Source organism: Diabrotica virgifera, chromosome 5 (assembly GCF_917563875.1).
Source record: "Diabrotica virgifera virgifera chromosome 5, PGI_DIABVI_V3a".
Classification (NCBI taxonomy): domain Eukaryota; kingdom Metazoa; phylum Arthropoda; class Insecta; order Coleoptera; family Chrysomelidae; genus Diabrotica; species Diabrotica virgifera.
In genome coordinates, this window is record NC_065447.1 from 247121172 (window position 1) to 247135751 (window position 14580).

Consider the following 14580-nt stretch of genomic DNA (forward strand, 5'->3'; position numbering starts at 1 on the left):
AACAATATTATTACAGCGATATTGTCAATAAATAAGGCTATAACGTAGTAAAAAAATCACTTAAATCCAACAACAGGTTTAGGAAATTCGAAACTTCAAAAATGACCAAATTTTTAGTGGATCGATTTTTTTGCACCGCAGTGTACCGGGTGTCCCAATAAGAATGGCTCTCGGCCATATCTTAGGAACCGTTTATATTACAGCTTTGGGAAAAAAATTTTATAACAAAAGTTGTCCCGAGAAAAGCCTGGAAATTATTTTCATAATTGTAAGTCCACCGCTAGAGGGCGTAATTGAATATAAAAAATTAAAAAATCGAAATTTTACAAAATTTGCCTAATGAAAGGGCACTGGAAATCCAATCATTGTATTTTTCATACAATTCTGTGCATGTTTTATTTCACAAGTTTAAGTCTACCTGTGCAAATAAGAGGTGGGGGTGAGTGGGAACCCTGTTATGAAAAAATCGCTCTAAGTCCGGTTCTGCTCAATCGATTTTTACAAACTTGGTCTTGTTGAAAACAGCTCTTTTTCGTCAATGTAATAGTTATAATTTGGAAACAGCCTATTACGTAATATGCCGGCAAAGCCGCTATTTATTTTTTTTTTAGAAATCTAGTTTTCTTTGGAAAATATTAAATACAAGTATGTATTTTTTTTCTTGTATTACAAAATTAGACGAAATTAGCAACAGAATACCGAAAACCGCATGTCGATACCTTTTTTCTATCTCGAGATATCTTGGGAAACGTGTAAATTTTAAACATAATTATTGCTGTCATATAAGTGGAAATATATAGAAGCACGTAGTGTGCTATGGGAAAAAACAAAGGAACATTGTCCAGATGTCACCGTATATAATGAATCAAAACAACAATAAGACAAATAACACTATAAAATATATCAAAAAAGAGTGTGTGTACTTTGTACGCGAGTAAGAAGTTATACTTCTATTATTATGATTTTAACGAAATAAATATATTTTAAACAGTTTAATTTTATTTTTATTTAAATATTACACTAATTTTAATACTTAAAATAATACTAAAAAAAATAGCGTTAATATGTAAATTTTTATGAATTATTGCCTCCGCGCATTTGCTTTTCTCTCAATGAATCGTAGAAAATGTAAAAACGTCAGATTTTCAACACAAATTTTTAATTTTTATTTCATTATATTTTAATATCAATTATCCTATTTCCAACTAAGATAAATACATAACTGTTATTGTCACCGGTAAACTAAGTTAGGAAGTCAAAGTGGAAACAAGTAGTGTGCTATGGAAAAAAATAGAACTATTAGAAGTATTAACTTCAAAAAGTCATCATGTGTCAAATCAGTAAAACATAAAAATTTGTTCATTGATGGTTTGTTGCGGTTTGTTTCTATTAAATTTTATATAAAATTTATACAGAGTGAAATTCAAGATAATTCTTACAAACTAAGAAGCATTTGACATGATAGCCACATTCTTTGAATGCATAAGAAATGCAACTGTTGTGGCTAGAATATATGCAATGAAATATCCCCAAAAACGTCACCCCAGTAGTAGAGTTTTTCATATTTTGTTTTGATTTATTATATACGGTGACATCTGGAAAATGTTTCTTTGTTTTTTCCATAGCACACTACTTGCTTTTATATATTTCCACTTATCTGACAGCAACAGTTATGTTTAAAATTTACACGTTTCTTAAGATATCTCGAGATAGAAAAAAGGTATAGACATGCGGTTTTCGGTATTCTGTTTGTGTAATTTGGTCTAATTTTGTAATACAGGGAAAAAATACATACTTGTATTTAATATTTTCCAAAGAAAACTAGATTTCTAAAAAGAAAATAAATAGCGCCTCCTAGCCGGCATATTACGTAATAGGCTGTTTTCAAATTATAACTATTACATTGACGAAAAAGAGCTGTTTTCAACAAGACCAAGTCTGCAAAAATCGATTAAGCAGAGCCGGACTTACAGCGATTTTTTCATAACAAGGTTCCCACTCACCCCCACCTCTTATTTGCAGAGGTAGACTTAAACTTGTGAAATAAAATATGCGCAGAAGTTTATGAAGAAACGATAATCGGATTTCCAGTGCCCTTTCATTAGGCAAATTTTGTAAATATCGATTTTTTAATTTTTGATATTCAATTACGCCCTCTAGAGGTGGACTTACAATTATGAAAATAATTTCCAGGCTTTTCTCGAGGCAACTTTTGTTATAAATTTTTTTTTCCCAAAGCTGTACTATAAACGGTTCCTGAGATATGGCCGAGCGCCATTCTTATTGGGACACCCGGTACATACTAATGACTAAGTATCAAGGTATATAATCAAGAAATCGCCAATGCGAAAATGGTCCCAATTTTGGCAGTTTTTAAACAAATTTTAAAAATCATTCTCTATAAGTCCGAGTGCAGAATCCTTGGTAACTATCTGTTGCCTGAGCTTTTTACCAATTTATATAGACACAGGCCAATAAATAGCAGACATGGGAGAGCCTACCATATACACTCATCACCTCTCCGCTTATCTAGATAAAAATTCCAACAGAATTCTGCATCCTTATTACCTACTCAATATATAATCCGGTTCTCTTTTACCCTAAGGTGTCTACTCAAATATGAGTAAAATGAAATAAGGAAAGACAGCTTTAGATTAAATTCGATGCGGGGCCACCACCATCGACTGACCATGGTTTCTGCTTTTTAGCGTCATCAGAGCAGTCTGTGGTATATCCCGAAGCGAACTAAAGTACTGCGATAGTTACCAAGAATTCTGCACTCCCGACTTATAGAGAATTTTCTCTGTGTCTAGAAGTCTAGATAGATGTCGCTAACGCGTCCGTACGCATTTAATATTGTATTTAGATGCATACTTCGACAGCTTGTATTCAATTCGCTTCGGGATACACCACAGGCCGCTCTGATGACACTGAAAAGCAGAAACCATGGTCAGCCTATGGTGGTGGTCCACGAATCGAATTAAATCAATCGAATTTAATTTAAAGCTGCCTTTCCTTCCTTTAAAAATCATCTTTTTCGACTGGGATAAATTATTTAGATTTAGATTATTCTGGCCAACAAGTTCTCCTGATTTTTTTCCAAGGTTGATCGTTTTCTAGTTATAAACAATTTAAAACTGAAGAAAAAAAAATTAAAAATTAGGGTTTTCAAGGCTCAAAAACACATATAAAAAAGACATCAGTTTTCACTCTAATGGCATATAAAGCAACATAATGCTATTCTACATCCCACCAGAATGAAAACAACGGGAACCTTCTCTGGTTACACACCTGGAAATTGAAAATGGTTATTCATTTTTGATTTACATTTACTCTGATTGGAGTATGAAGGGAACCATTCTCGTTGGAACTTACCGCGCTGAGCAGATGGGACGTGAATTGTAAATTGTAGAATTCCCTCATCTTCCTTAGTCTCAGCATCCATATGGCTTGCAAATCGTAGAAGCCTCGGAGGTATAACCAGAGAAGGTTCCCATTGTTTTCATTCTGGTGGGATGTAGAATAGCATTATGTTGTTTTATATGCCATTAGAGTGAAAACTTAGTCTTTTTGCTAGCAGTTGCCGCTAGGGCATCTATGCCATTTCGTTCGTTGCAATCCGGGACTGCACGCTGGGGTTTGTTTTGGTTGGATCGGGGAGAGCACCATATGTGCCTCCCGATGAGAGACTAATAAGTTTCGAAACCGGTAGAGGTGCTTGCTGCACTCCCTGATTGGACTAGAATATGGCTCGGCTGTATTTTCGTTTTGCAACGAAATTGAAAATAGTTATTCATTTTTGATTTACATTTACTCTGATTGGAGTATGAAGGGAACCATTCTCGTTGGAACTTGCCGCGCTGAGCAGATGGGACGTGAATTGTAAATTGTAGAATTCCCTCATCTTCCTTAGTCTCATCATCCGTATGGCTTTCAAATTGTAGAAGCCTCGGAGGTGTAACCAGAGAAGGTTCCCATTGTTTTCATTCTGGTGGGATGTAGAATAGCATTATGTTGTTTTATATGCCATTAGAGTGAAAACTTAGTCTTTTTGCTAGCAGTTGCATTTGCCGCTAGGGCATCTATGCCATTTCGTTCGTTGCAATCCGGGACTGCACGCTGGGGTTTGTTTTGGTTGGATCGGGGAGAGCAGCATATGTGCCTCCCGATGAGAGACTAATAAGTTTCGAAACCGGTAGAGGTGCTTGCTGCACTCCCTGATTGGACTAGAATATGGCTCGGCTGTATTTTCGTTTTGCAACGAAATTGAAAATAGTTATTCATTTTTGATTTACATTTACTCTGATTGGAGTATGAAGGGAACCATTCTCGTTGGAACTTACCGCGCTGAGCAGATGGGACGTGAATTGTAAATTGTAGAATTCCCTCATCTTCCTTAGTCTCAGCATCCGTATGGCTTGCAAATTGTAGAAGCCTCGGAGGTGTAACCAGAGAAGGTTCCCATTGTTTTCATTCTGGTGGGATGTAGAATAGCATTATGTTGTTTTATATGCCAGTAGAATGAAAACTTAGTCTTTTTGCTAGCAGTTGCCGCTAGGGCATCTATGCCATTTCGTTCGGTGAAATCCGGGACATCACGCTGGGGTTTGTTTTGGTTGGATCGGGGAGAGCAGCATATGTGCCTCCTGATGAGAGACTAATAAGTTTCGAAACCGGTAGAGGTGCGTGCTGCACTCTCTGATTGGACTAGAATATGGCTCGGCTGTATTTTCGTTTTGCAACGAAATTGAAAATGGTTATTCATTTTTGACATATAAAAAACATTATTTTTGAAATCTATAACTAAATTCACATTCAAACCTTATATTTGTTCTAAAAAGCGCATTTTAAAGTTGCAAAAATCTTGTTGATTAACAAACCACTTCAGCAATATCCAGATTTCACTAAACCTTTCAACCTTACGACTGATTTCTATATTCGTAGACATCCCAAACAATTTTTTCATTGTGTAATTCTAATGTCCCTAATGAAATTTGATCCCAAAGACAAATTTGAGATATTAGGAACATCTGATGTAGACTACAGTAACAAATGTGACCTAGATGGAAGTATTGCATGTAGGAGTACCCAGTGGCCTACTACGCAGACTTCTTGGCTTTTGACATCATTATCTACCCACAGAAACATAAATACGTTGTAAACAAGTCGCTATCTTAAATCTTAATTTACTTTTTTTTATTTATCTACCTCCATCCCACTCTTATCTATAATAATACTACAAATATAATGTCGCGTCGGAAATTCAGAAGATTTAAATCTTCTTTGTTTTCGGTATGTTGTATGTTCTAATAAGGTACACCTTATTTTTTTGGAAGTTTTTTTATTGCCATTCACAGCATTGATTGGTGTACATACCTCAATTTATATCCCACTACACAAAAAAAGGAACTACTACCAGATGTGAAAACTACCGCACACTGTCACTAATAACACATGCTAGTAAAATCTTGTTACATATCATCAAAAACAGATTAAAAACCTATCTACATTACCAAATACCTCAGGAACAAGCGGGGTTTGTAAAGGGTAAAGGTACAAGGGAACAAATCCTGAACCTGAGACAACTTATTGAAAAGTCTAGAGAATTTCAAGTACCTATGATTATATGCTTCGTTGATTACCAAAAGGCATTTAATTGTGTAAGCTGGATAAATATGTGGTCAATTTTAATAGAAATGGGCGCACCAATGCACCTGATGGAACTTGTTAAAAATCTGTACCAGTCTAATATAGCGACAGTACGACTAGATCAGAAATTCTCAAACCAATTAAAGACCGAGAGAGGTGTTAGACAAGGATGCGTGTTGTCACCTGACTTATTTAACATTTATGGAGAACATGTCATGAGGATGGTTTTAGAAGGATGGGCCGGCGGAGTAACAGTAGCTGGTAGGAAAATCTCCAATTTAAGATTTGCTGATAACACTACACTTATAGCAGCAAATGAGCAAGAAATGTTTGATCTTCTGCGAAGAGTTGAGTACGAAAGCAATGAAGTTGGTCTGAAAATCAATAAAGCTAAGACAAAAATAATGGTGGTCGGCAGATTTGACACTATTCAACTGACTAACATGTTAAAGAAATACCAGATAGTAAACACCTTTGTCTATCTCGGGTTTAGTATAACTAACGATGGTAACTGTGAAGCAGAAGTTCAGAGACGTAATGGTATGGCAAAAAATACGATGAGTCGCCTAACTAAAGTTTGGAAAGACAGATCTATCTCTCAAACTATCAAGATGAGACTGGTGAATGCCCTTGTATTCTCAATATTTCTATACGGAGCAGAGACTTGGATTCTTCGCGCATGCGAGCGCCAAAAAATTAATGCCTTTGAGATGTGGTGCTGGAGAAGAATGCTGCGCATACCTTGGACAGCTCATAGGACAAACGTTTCCATTCTAAACCAAATTAAAAAAAGGCTGTCCACAATATGTCTGCAACGAATTCTGCAATTCTTTGGTCACGTGGTTCGCAGAGGTGACGACAATTTAGGGAGATTAATTGTTTCTGGAAACGTTCCGGGGAGAAGATCAAGAGGACGACCACCAACTAGATGGTCTGACCAAATAAAGCATTCAGCTGGAAACTCATTCTGCGAAGCTCTTAGAGCAGCTGAAGATAGAGACCAATGGAGAAACATTGTTGGGAATATTGGAAGAAATCATGGTCCGTAAAGTTGGCTTGTCCACTTTTATATAACAATAAAATTTTCATGCCATAATTTAGTGCTCATTTAGTGCTAATTTTGTACCGCAGTCCCGAATTTTGTGCTCTTTATTTATTTAAAAAAGCAGGTGGACAAGCCAGCTTAACGTTAAGCTGGCTTGTCCACTCTTAGTACACAATGAAAAAATAAAATTATTCATATTCTAAATGGGCTATAATTTAGTGCTCATTTAGTGCTAATTTTGTACCCTAAACATTATAATGAAATATTTGTTTAAACAATTTGTTATAAACAAAATTTTAAAAAATTAAAAAATCGAAAAATTTTTTATGCTAGAATTTAGTGCTTATTTAGTGCTAACAAAATATCCATATCCTAAATTTTGTGCTCTTTATTTATTTAAAAAAGCAGGTGGACAAGCCAGCTTAACGTTAAGCTGGCTTGTCCACTCTTAGTACACAATGAAAAAATAAAATTATTCAGATTCTAAATAGGCTGTAATTTAGTGCTCATTTAGTGCTAATTTTGTACCATAAACATTATAATGAAATATTTGTTTAAACAATTTGTTATAAACAAAATTTTAAAAAATTAAAAAATCGAAAATTTTTTTATGTTAGAACTTAGTGCTCATTTAGTGCTAACAAAATATCCATATCCTGAATTTTGTGCTCTTTATTTATTAAAAAAATCAGGTGGGCAAGCTAGCTTTACGTTCAGCTGGCTTGTCCACTCTTAGTACAGAATGAAAAAATAAAATTATTCAGATTCTAAATAGGCTATAATTTAGTGCTCATTTAGTGCTAAGTCTGTACCATAAACATTATAATAAAATATTTGTTTAAACAATTTGTTATAAACAAAACTTTTAAGAATTAAAAAATCGAAAATTTTTGTATACCATAAATTAGTGCTCATTTAGTGCTAACAGAATATCCATATCCTGAATTTTGTGCTCTTTATTTATTTAAAAAATCAGGTGGACAAGCTAGCTTAACGTTAAGCTGACTTGTCCACTCTTAAAAATTAAAATATTGAAAATTTTGTTATGCAGGAATTTAGTGCTCATTTGGTGCTAACAAAATATCCATATCCCGAATTTTGTGCTCTTTATTTAAAAAATCAGGTGGAAAAACTAGCTTAACGTTAAGCTGGCTTGTCCACTCTTAGTACACAATGAAAAAATAAAATTATTCAGATTCTAAATGGGCTATAATTTAGTGCTCATTTAGTGCTAATTTTGTACCCTAAACATTATAATGAAATATTTGTTTAAACAATTTGTTATAAACAAAATTTTAAAAAATTAAAAAATCGAAAAATTTTTTATGCTAGAATTTAGTGCTTATTTAGTGCTAACAAAATATCCATATCCTGAATTTTGTGCTCTTTATTTATTTAAAAAAGCAGGTGGACAAGCCAGCTTAACGTTAAGCTGGCTTGTCCACTCTTAGTACACAATGAAAAAATAAAATTATTCAGATTCTAAATAGGCTGTAATTTAGTGCTCATTTAGTGCTAATTTTGTACCATAAACATTATAATGAAATATTTGTTTAAACAATTTGTTATAAACAAAATTTTAAAAAATTAAAAAATCGAAAATTTTTTTATGCTAGAACTTAGTGCTCATTTAGTGCTAACAAAATATCCATATCCTGAATTTTGTGCTCTTTATTTATTAAAAAAATCAGGTGGGCAAGCTAGGCTTTACGTTCAGCTGGCTTGTCCACTCTTAGTACAGAATGAAAAAATAAAATTATTCAGATTCTAAATAGGCTATAATTTAGTGCTCATTTAGTGCTAAGTTTGTACCATAAACATTATAATAAAATATTTGTTTAAACAATTTGTTATAAACAAAACTTTTAAGAATTAAAAAATCGAAAATTTTTGTATACCATAACTTAGTGCTCATTTAGTGCTAACAGAATATCCATATCCTGAATTTTGTGCTCTTTATTTATTTAAAAAATCAGGTGGACAAGCTAGCTTAACGTTAAGCTGACTTGTCCACTCTTAAAAATTAAAATATTGAAAATTTTGTTATGCAGGAATTTAGTGCTCATTTGGTGCTAACAAAATATCCATATCCCGAATTTTGTGCTCTTTATTTATTTAAAAAATCAGGTGGAAAAACTAGCTTAACGTTAAGCTGGCTTGTCCACTCTTAGTACACAATGAAAAAATAAAATTATTCAGATTCTAAATGGGCTATAATTTAGTGCTAATTTTGTACCCTAAACATTATAATGAAATATTTGTTTAAACAATTTGTTATAAACAAAATTTTAAAAAATTAAAAAATCGAAAAATTTTTTATGATAGAATTTAGTGCTTATTTAGTGCTAACAAAATATCCATATCCTGAATTTTGCGCTCTTTATTTATTTAAAAAAGCAGGTGGACAAGCCAGCTTAACGTTAAGCTGGCTTGTCCACTCTTAGTACACAATGAAAAAATAAAATTATTCAGATTCTAAATAGGCTGTAATTTAGTGCTCATTTAGTGCTAATTTTGTACCATAAACATTATAATGAAATATTTGTTTAAACAATTTGTTATAAACAAAATTTTAAAAAATTAAAAAATCGAAAATTTTTTTATGCTAGAACTTAGTGCTCATTTAGTGCTAACAAAATATCCATATCCTGAATTTTGTGCTCTTTATTTATTAAAAAAATCAGGTGGGCAAGCTAGGCTTTACGTTCAGCTGGCTTGTCCACTCTTAGTACAGAATGAAAAAATAAAATTATTCAGATTCTAAATAGGCTATAATTTAGTGCTCATTTAGTGCTAAGTTTGTACCATAAACATTATAATAAAATATTTGTTTAAACAATTTGTTATAAACAAAACTTTTAAGAATTAAAAAATCGAAAATTTTTGTATACCATAAATTAGTGCTCATTTAGTGCTAACAGAATATCCATATCCTGAATTTTGTGCTCTTTATTTATTTAAAAAATCAGGTGGACAAGCTAGCTTAACGTTAAGCTGACTTGTCCACTCTTAAAAATTAAAATATTGAAAATTTTGTTATGCAGGAATTTAGTGCTCATTTGGTGCTAACAAAATATCCATATCCCGAATTTTGTGCTCTTTATTTATTTAAAAAATCAGGTGGAAAAACTAGCTTAACGTTAATCTGGCTTGTCTACTCTTAGTATAAACAATGAAAACATAAAATTATTCAGATTCTAAGTAGGCTATAATTTAGTGCTCAGATAGTTATAAACATTATAATAACATATTTGTTTAAACAATTTGTTTGTTATAAATAAAATTTTTAAAAATTTGAAAATAGTAAAATAAATTCTTTTTTAATAATTTGTTATAAACAAAACTTTAAAAATGTATAAAAATGTAAATATTGTTATTCTGCAACTACAGTAAAACCCAGATATATATTATTTTCGGTCCTTTACTGTAATAATAACTAATAACTTACTTTTTGCTAACAAAATATATATTCCTTGAATGTTGTGTCCTTTGTTTATTTTAATCGAGCCTAAATCATATTATGTGATATAAAAAAATATTTTAATAATTTATATACTGTAATGTATTATAAATAGTTTATTCCGTTTAAGATAATTTGACCTTAGGAGCCAGGATATCACATCTTTAAAGATGGCACGTCATAAACCCTTTTGTATTGAAAGGGACTTTTATGCGTGAAATATACCTCCAATCTCCAATAGTGTTTTCTCATGCTGACAGAGACATGCTTTTCTCATGTTAACATGATTCAAGTGGTACGTTTTAAATGATTAAAATCAACAAAAGTATTTTATTTTTCACGTGTACACATAAATTAAAGAAAATCCATATACTTAAAATAATTTCTTTACAGGTCCAATTATCTTAATTCAATTAACCAGGATATCACATCTTTAAAGATGGCACGTCATAAACCCTTTTGTATTGAAAGGGACTTTTATGCGTGAAACATACCTCCAATAGTGTTTTCTCATGCTGACAGAGAAGTGCTTTTCTCATGTTAACAGCTGACAGAGATTGTAGCAGAAGAGGATGCTTAGGACAATCAGAAGTGCAATATGATTCAAGTGGTACGTTTTAAATGATTAAAATCAACAAAAGTATTTTATTTTTCACGTGTACACATAAATTAAAGAAAATCCATATATTTAAAATAATTTATTTACAGGTCCAATTATCTTAATTCAATTAACGGGCATCAGGACATTAACTCATCTGGATAACATCCCGATAAAATTTCCCGATGTACTTGGGACCTCTGATTATTATTTACTGGTAGGAGTAATCCGTTACATTCACAATGACCTTACGTCGACTAATGGATTAGGAAAACTGCCCATGGGACACTACACAACAATCTGTCACAGAAATAATCTGTGGACCGAGTTTAATGATCTCAATGCAGGAACACAAAGAACTCTAACCAAAGATGTGGACAAAAAAGTCAACATAGAATTTCTAATATACATTAAAGTTGAAAAAACGTATAAATAAAATCAATTAAAACTGTATCACCATGCCTTTATATTTAGACTGTAATTCTTTTCTACATTACTAAAGAGCACCAAATTTGATCTCACGATGTCTTATTTAGTTATTTGCACACAATTTGCGCTAAATTGGATCACTAAAAATTTTCGTTTTTATTACTGTTTAAAATTTTAATGTTTTATAATAATCTTTATGGTACAAAATTAGCACCAAATGAGCACTAAATTATTGCATAAAAATTTTTTCGATATTTTTATTTTTAAAAGTTTTGTTTATAACAAATTGTTTAAACAAATATTTTATTATAATGTTTATGGTACAAAATTAGCACTAAATGAGCACTAAATTATAGCCTATTTAGAATCTGAATAATTTTATTTTTTCATTGTGTACTAAGAGTGGACAAGCCAGCTTAACGTTAAGCTGGCTTGTCCACCTGCTTTTTTAACTAAATAAAGAGCACAAAATTCAGGATACGGATATTTTGTTAGCACTAAATGTGCACTAAATTCTAGCATAAAAAAATTTTCTATTTTTTAATTTTTTTAAATTTTGTTTATAACAAATTGTTTAAACAAATATTTCATTATAATGTTTATGGTACAAAATTAGCACTAAATGAGCACTAAATTATAGCCTATTTAGAATCTGAATAATTTTATTTTTTCATTGTGTACTAAGAGTGGACAAGCCAGCTTAACGTTAAGCTGGCTTGTCCACCTGCTTTTTTAAATAAATAAAGAGCACAAAATTCGGGACTGCGGTACAAAATTAGCACTAAATGAGCACTAAATTATGGCATGAAAATTTTATTGTTATATAAAAGTGGACAAGCCAACTTTACGGACCTAAGAAATCACGATCCTCAGTAATGGGGAAACGACAAGAGAAAGAGATTCACAGCATAAACTAGTAGGGTTAATCATTTTGGAGTATACATTATTTATTGCATTCAATAGACTTGTTGTATGTTGATAGTTTTTGGAAATTGTTGAGCTTGATTCTGCTATAAAATACAGAAACATATAGGGTAGAAAAGCCATATCCATGATGAACGGCATTCTGTGGGACCAAACAATATCTAAAGCGAACAAACAGCTCATACACAATACCATATTTAAAAGTGTAATCACATATGACAGTGAAGTTTGGCCACTGAAAGAAAGAACAGAGAAAATGTTACTAGTAACAGAAATGGACTTCTGGAGAAGAGCAGCAGGCGAATTAAGAAGAGATCAGATACCAAATGAGAGAATACGAGAAATATGATGACATAATAAATACGTCACGTGTGTTGATTTAAATCCATTTGCATTAATACGCTATCTTTTTAGCTAGTTTTGGACCTTGCTCAGACCAGTTTGCGTTTGCAGGTTCCTAGAGGCTGATGTTGCATCAGTGTGGAACGCGAAAATGACTGTATAATCAGCAAATGTCGTAACAGTCAGTCGTGTTGATTAGAGATGCATCAAGTCAAACTAGTTTGATTTTACTCAACAAACTTGACTTGACTTGAAAATCAAACTTTTTGTATAAAATAGTTTGACTTGACTTGATTTCGATATCTTTAGGTTTGACTTGAATTCAAACATCTTCAAACAGTTTGAAAAGTTTGAATATTACGCAACGTGTTTATTTTCAATTTTAAATGAGACCACCTACGCTTTTATTTGTTTACAAGCGGATCAATGGGGAGTGGGTGGAGGGGTAGGGGAAATTCCCCCCCCCCCCCAACAAGGTCCAAAAAATTTTTTTTGACAAATTTCAATAAACATAGAAATGTATTGGCTGATACGATATTTAAACCGCAGACAGACAGATAAAACCCAATAAACGCGCCACTTAGGATAATTATTATTAAGAAAGTTTAATGCATATTTATACATTAATTTTTTTTAAATTTAAACCCAACATTTGTAGCCTGTATCCGAAAAAAATTTAAATTGTAGATATATAACCATATAGACCTGGATCCCGCGTACCAAAAAAAAGTTGATTAATAGCAAGCTGAAAATTCGTTAATAGCTTAACGGTGTCTAGTCAGACAAACTTTGATGTGTGGGAACACTGGAACAGCAGAAGTTTTAATTGTGGAAAAGGTTAAAAATTTGGAAGATCAGACTACGTAAACGTTCCATGTATTTTGTCGGACAGAACTTCCAATTGATTTGTTACCATTTCATTAAACTCTCATGCAAAAATCAGACTGGTGTTTATCACCAACTGGGCATTTTAATGAGTGGAACACGAAGAACATGTCAAATGACAGGAAACATGTTGGTTAGTAATAGCAGTCTGATTTTAGTTTAATGAAAGGGTAACAAATCAATTGGATGTTCTGACCGACAAAATACATGGGACGTTTTCGTAATCTGACGTTTCAAATTTTTAAACTGTTCCACAATTAAAACTTCCTCTGTTCCAGTGTTCCCGTACATCAAAGTTTGCTATTAACAAATTTTCACCTTGCTATTAATCAACTTTTTTTTTGGTACGCGGGATCCAGGTCTAATAACCCTATGGTTAGTTTTGAATTTTGAAAGAAATACCAACGAATATACAGCAAAATACCGACCAGAGCAATACCGAGAACATCGACCACTGTTCTCTCATTATCTGGCAATACTAACTTTTGTATTGTGGTCAGAGTTGCCAACCCCAGCACAGAGCAAAACTGTAGAGATACTTGAAAAAAACTGTAGAAAACTGTAAATATCAAATTAAAAAACAGTAACTCTACATCTCTATCTTCTATGACACTTGACAGCCCAAAAAAGAAGAAGAAATGACAGATGACAGGAAATTTTGTTATATGTCAAAAAAAAGCTGGTGAAAACAGCAAATACATCTAAATTTTTGACACTTGACAGCCCAAAAAGAAGAAGAAATGACAGATGACAGCTTATTTTGTTATATGTCAAAATAAAGGTGGCGAAAACAACAAAAACTATTTTAGTTTTATTTAAAAAATATAAGACATAGTTTATAGGAACATAAAACAACATAACTGAAACTTCTAAAAAAGATAATAAAAAAAACTTTATTCTAGTCTAGATCAAAATATATCTTCTCTAGGAGAAAACATGAGAAACAAGTTTTATTTAACCAATACAGTTCTATACAAAAAAGCAACTGTAAGTTCTAAATCTAAATAAAAAAATACCTATACATTTTCTACAAATTTCATTTTGTTCAAGTCACTTTTTTGTGCTTAACAGAACTTACTATTTTTACTGGTAATAAGCCATAATTTTACTCTAAAATTAAGTTTATTTTTAGGTTTCGAATTTTAGACTAATTTGAAAGTAAAATTGTGGCTTATTCCCAGTAAAAATAGTGAATTAAAGTTCATTTCTAACTCTTAAAAGTAGGGCAAACTGATAAAATTCTGCTAA

General features: G+C 32.2%; 2 protein-coding genes across 3 annotated transcripts in view; both read left to right on the top strand.

The window, feature by feature from the left end:
- The window catches only part of LOC126884774 (protein held out wings), a 383705-nt gene that overhangs the window by 17069 nt on the left and 352056 nt on the right, over window positions 1-14580 (top strand). The window lies entirely within an intron of this gene.
- On the top strand, window positions 10480-11659 carry LOC126884777 (uncharacterized). The gene is made up of 2 exons (XM_050651004.1): window positions 10480-10764; window positions 10863-11659. Exons 1-2 carry the CDS (start codon window positions 10692-10694, stop codon window positions 11186-11188), a joined length of 399 nt encoding a protein of 132 aa, XP_050506961.1. The 5' UTR covers window positions 10480-10691; the 3' UTR covers window positions 11189-11659.

Bases quoted from the DNA above. Each gene is read 5' to 3' on its own strand.
- LOC126884777 (XM_050651004.1), top strand. From the start codon at position 10,692: ATGTTAACAGCTGACAGAGATTGTAGCAGAAGAGGATGCTTAGGACAA. The intron at 10,765-10,862 runs GTACGTTTTAAA...ATTTATTTACAG, and splicing joins AGTGCAATATGATTCAAGTG to GTCCAATTATCTTAATTCAA.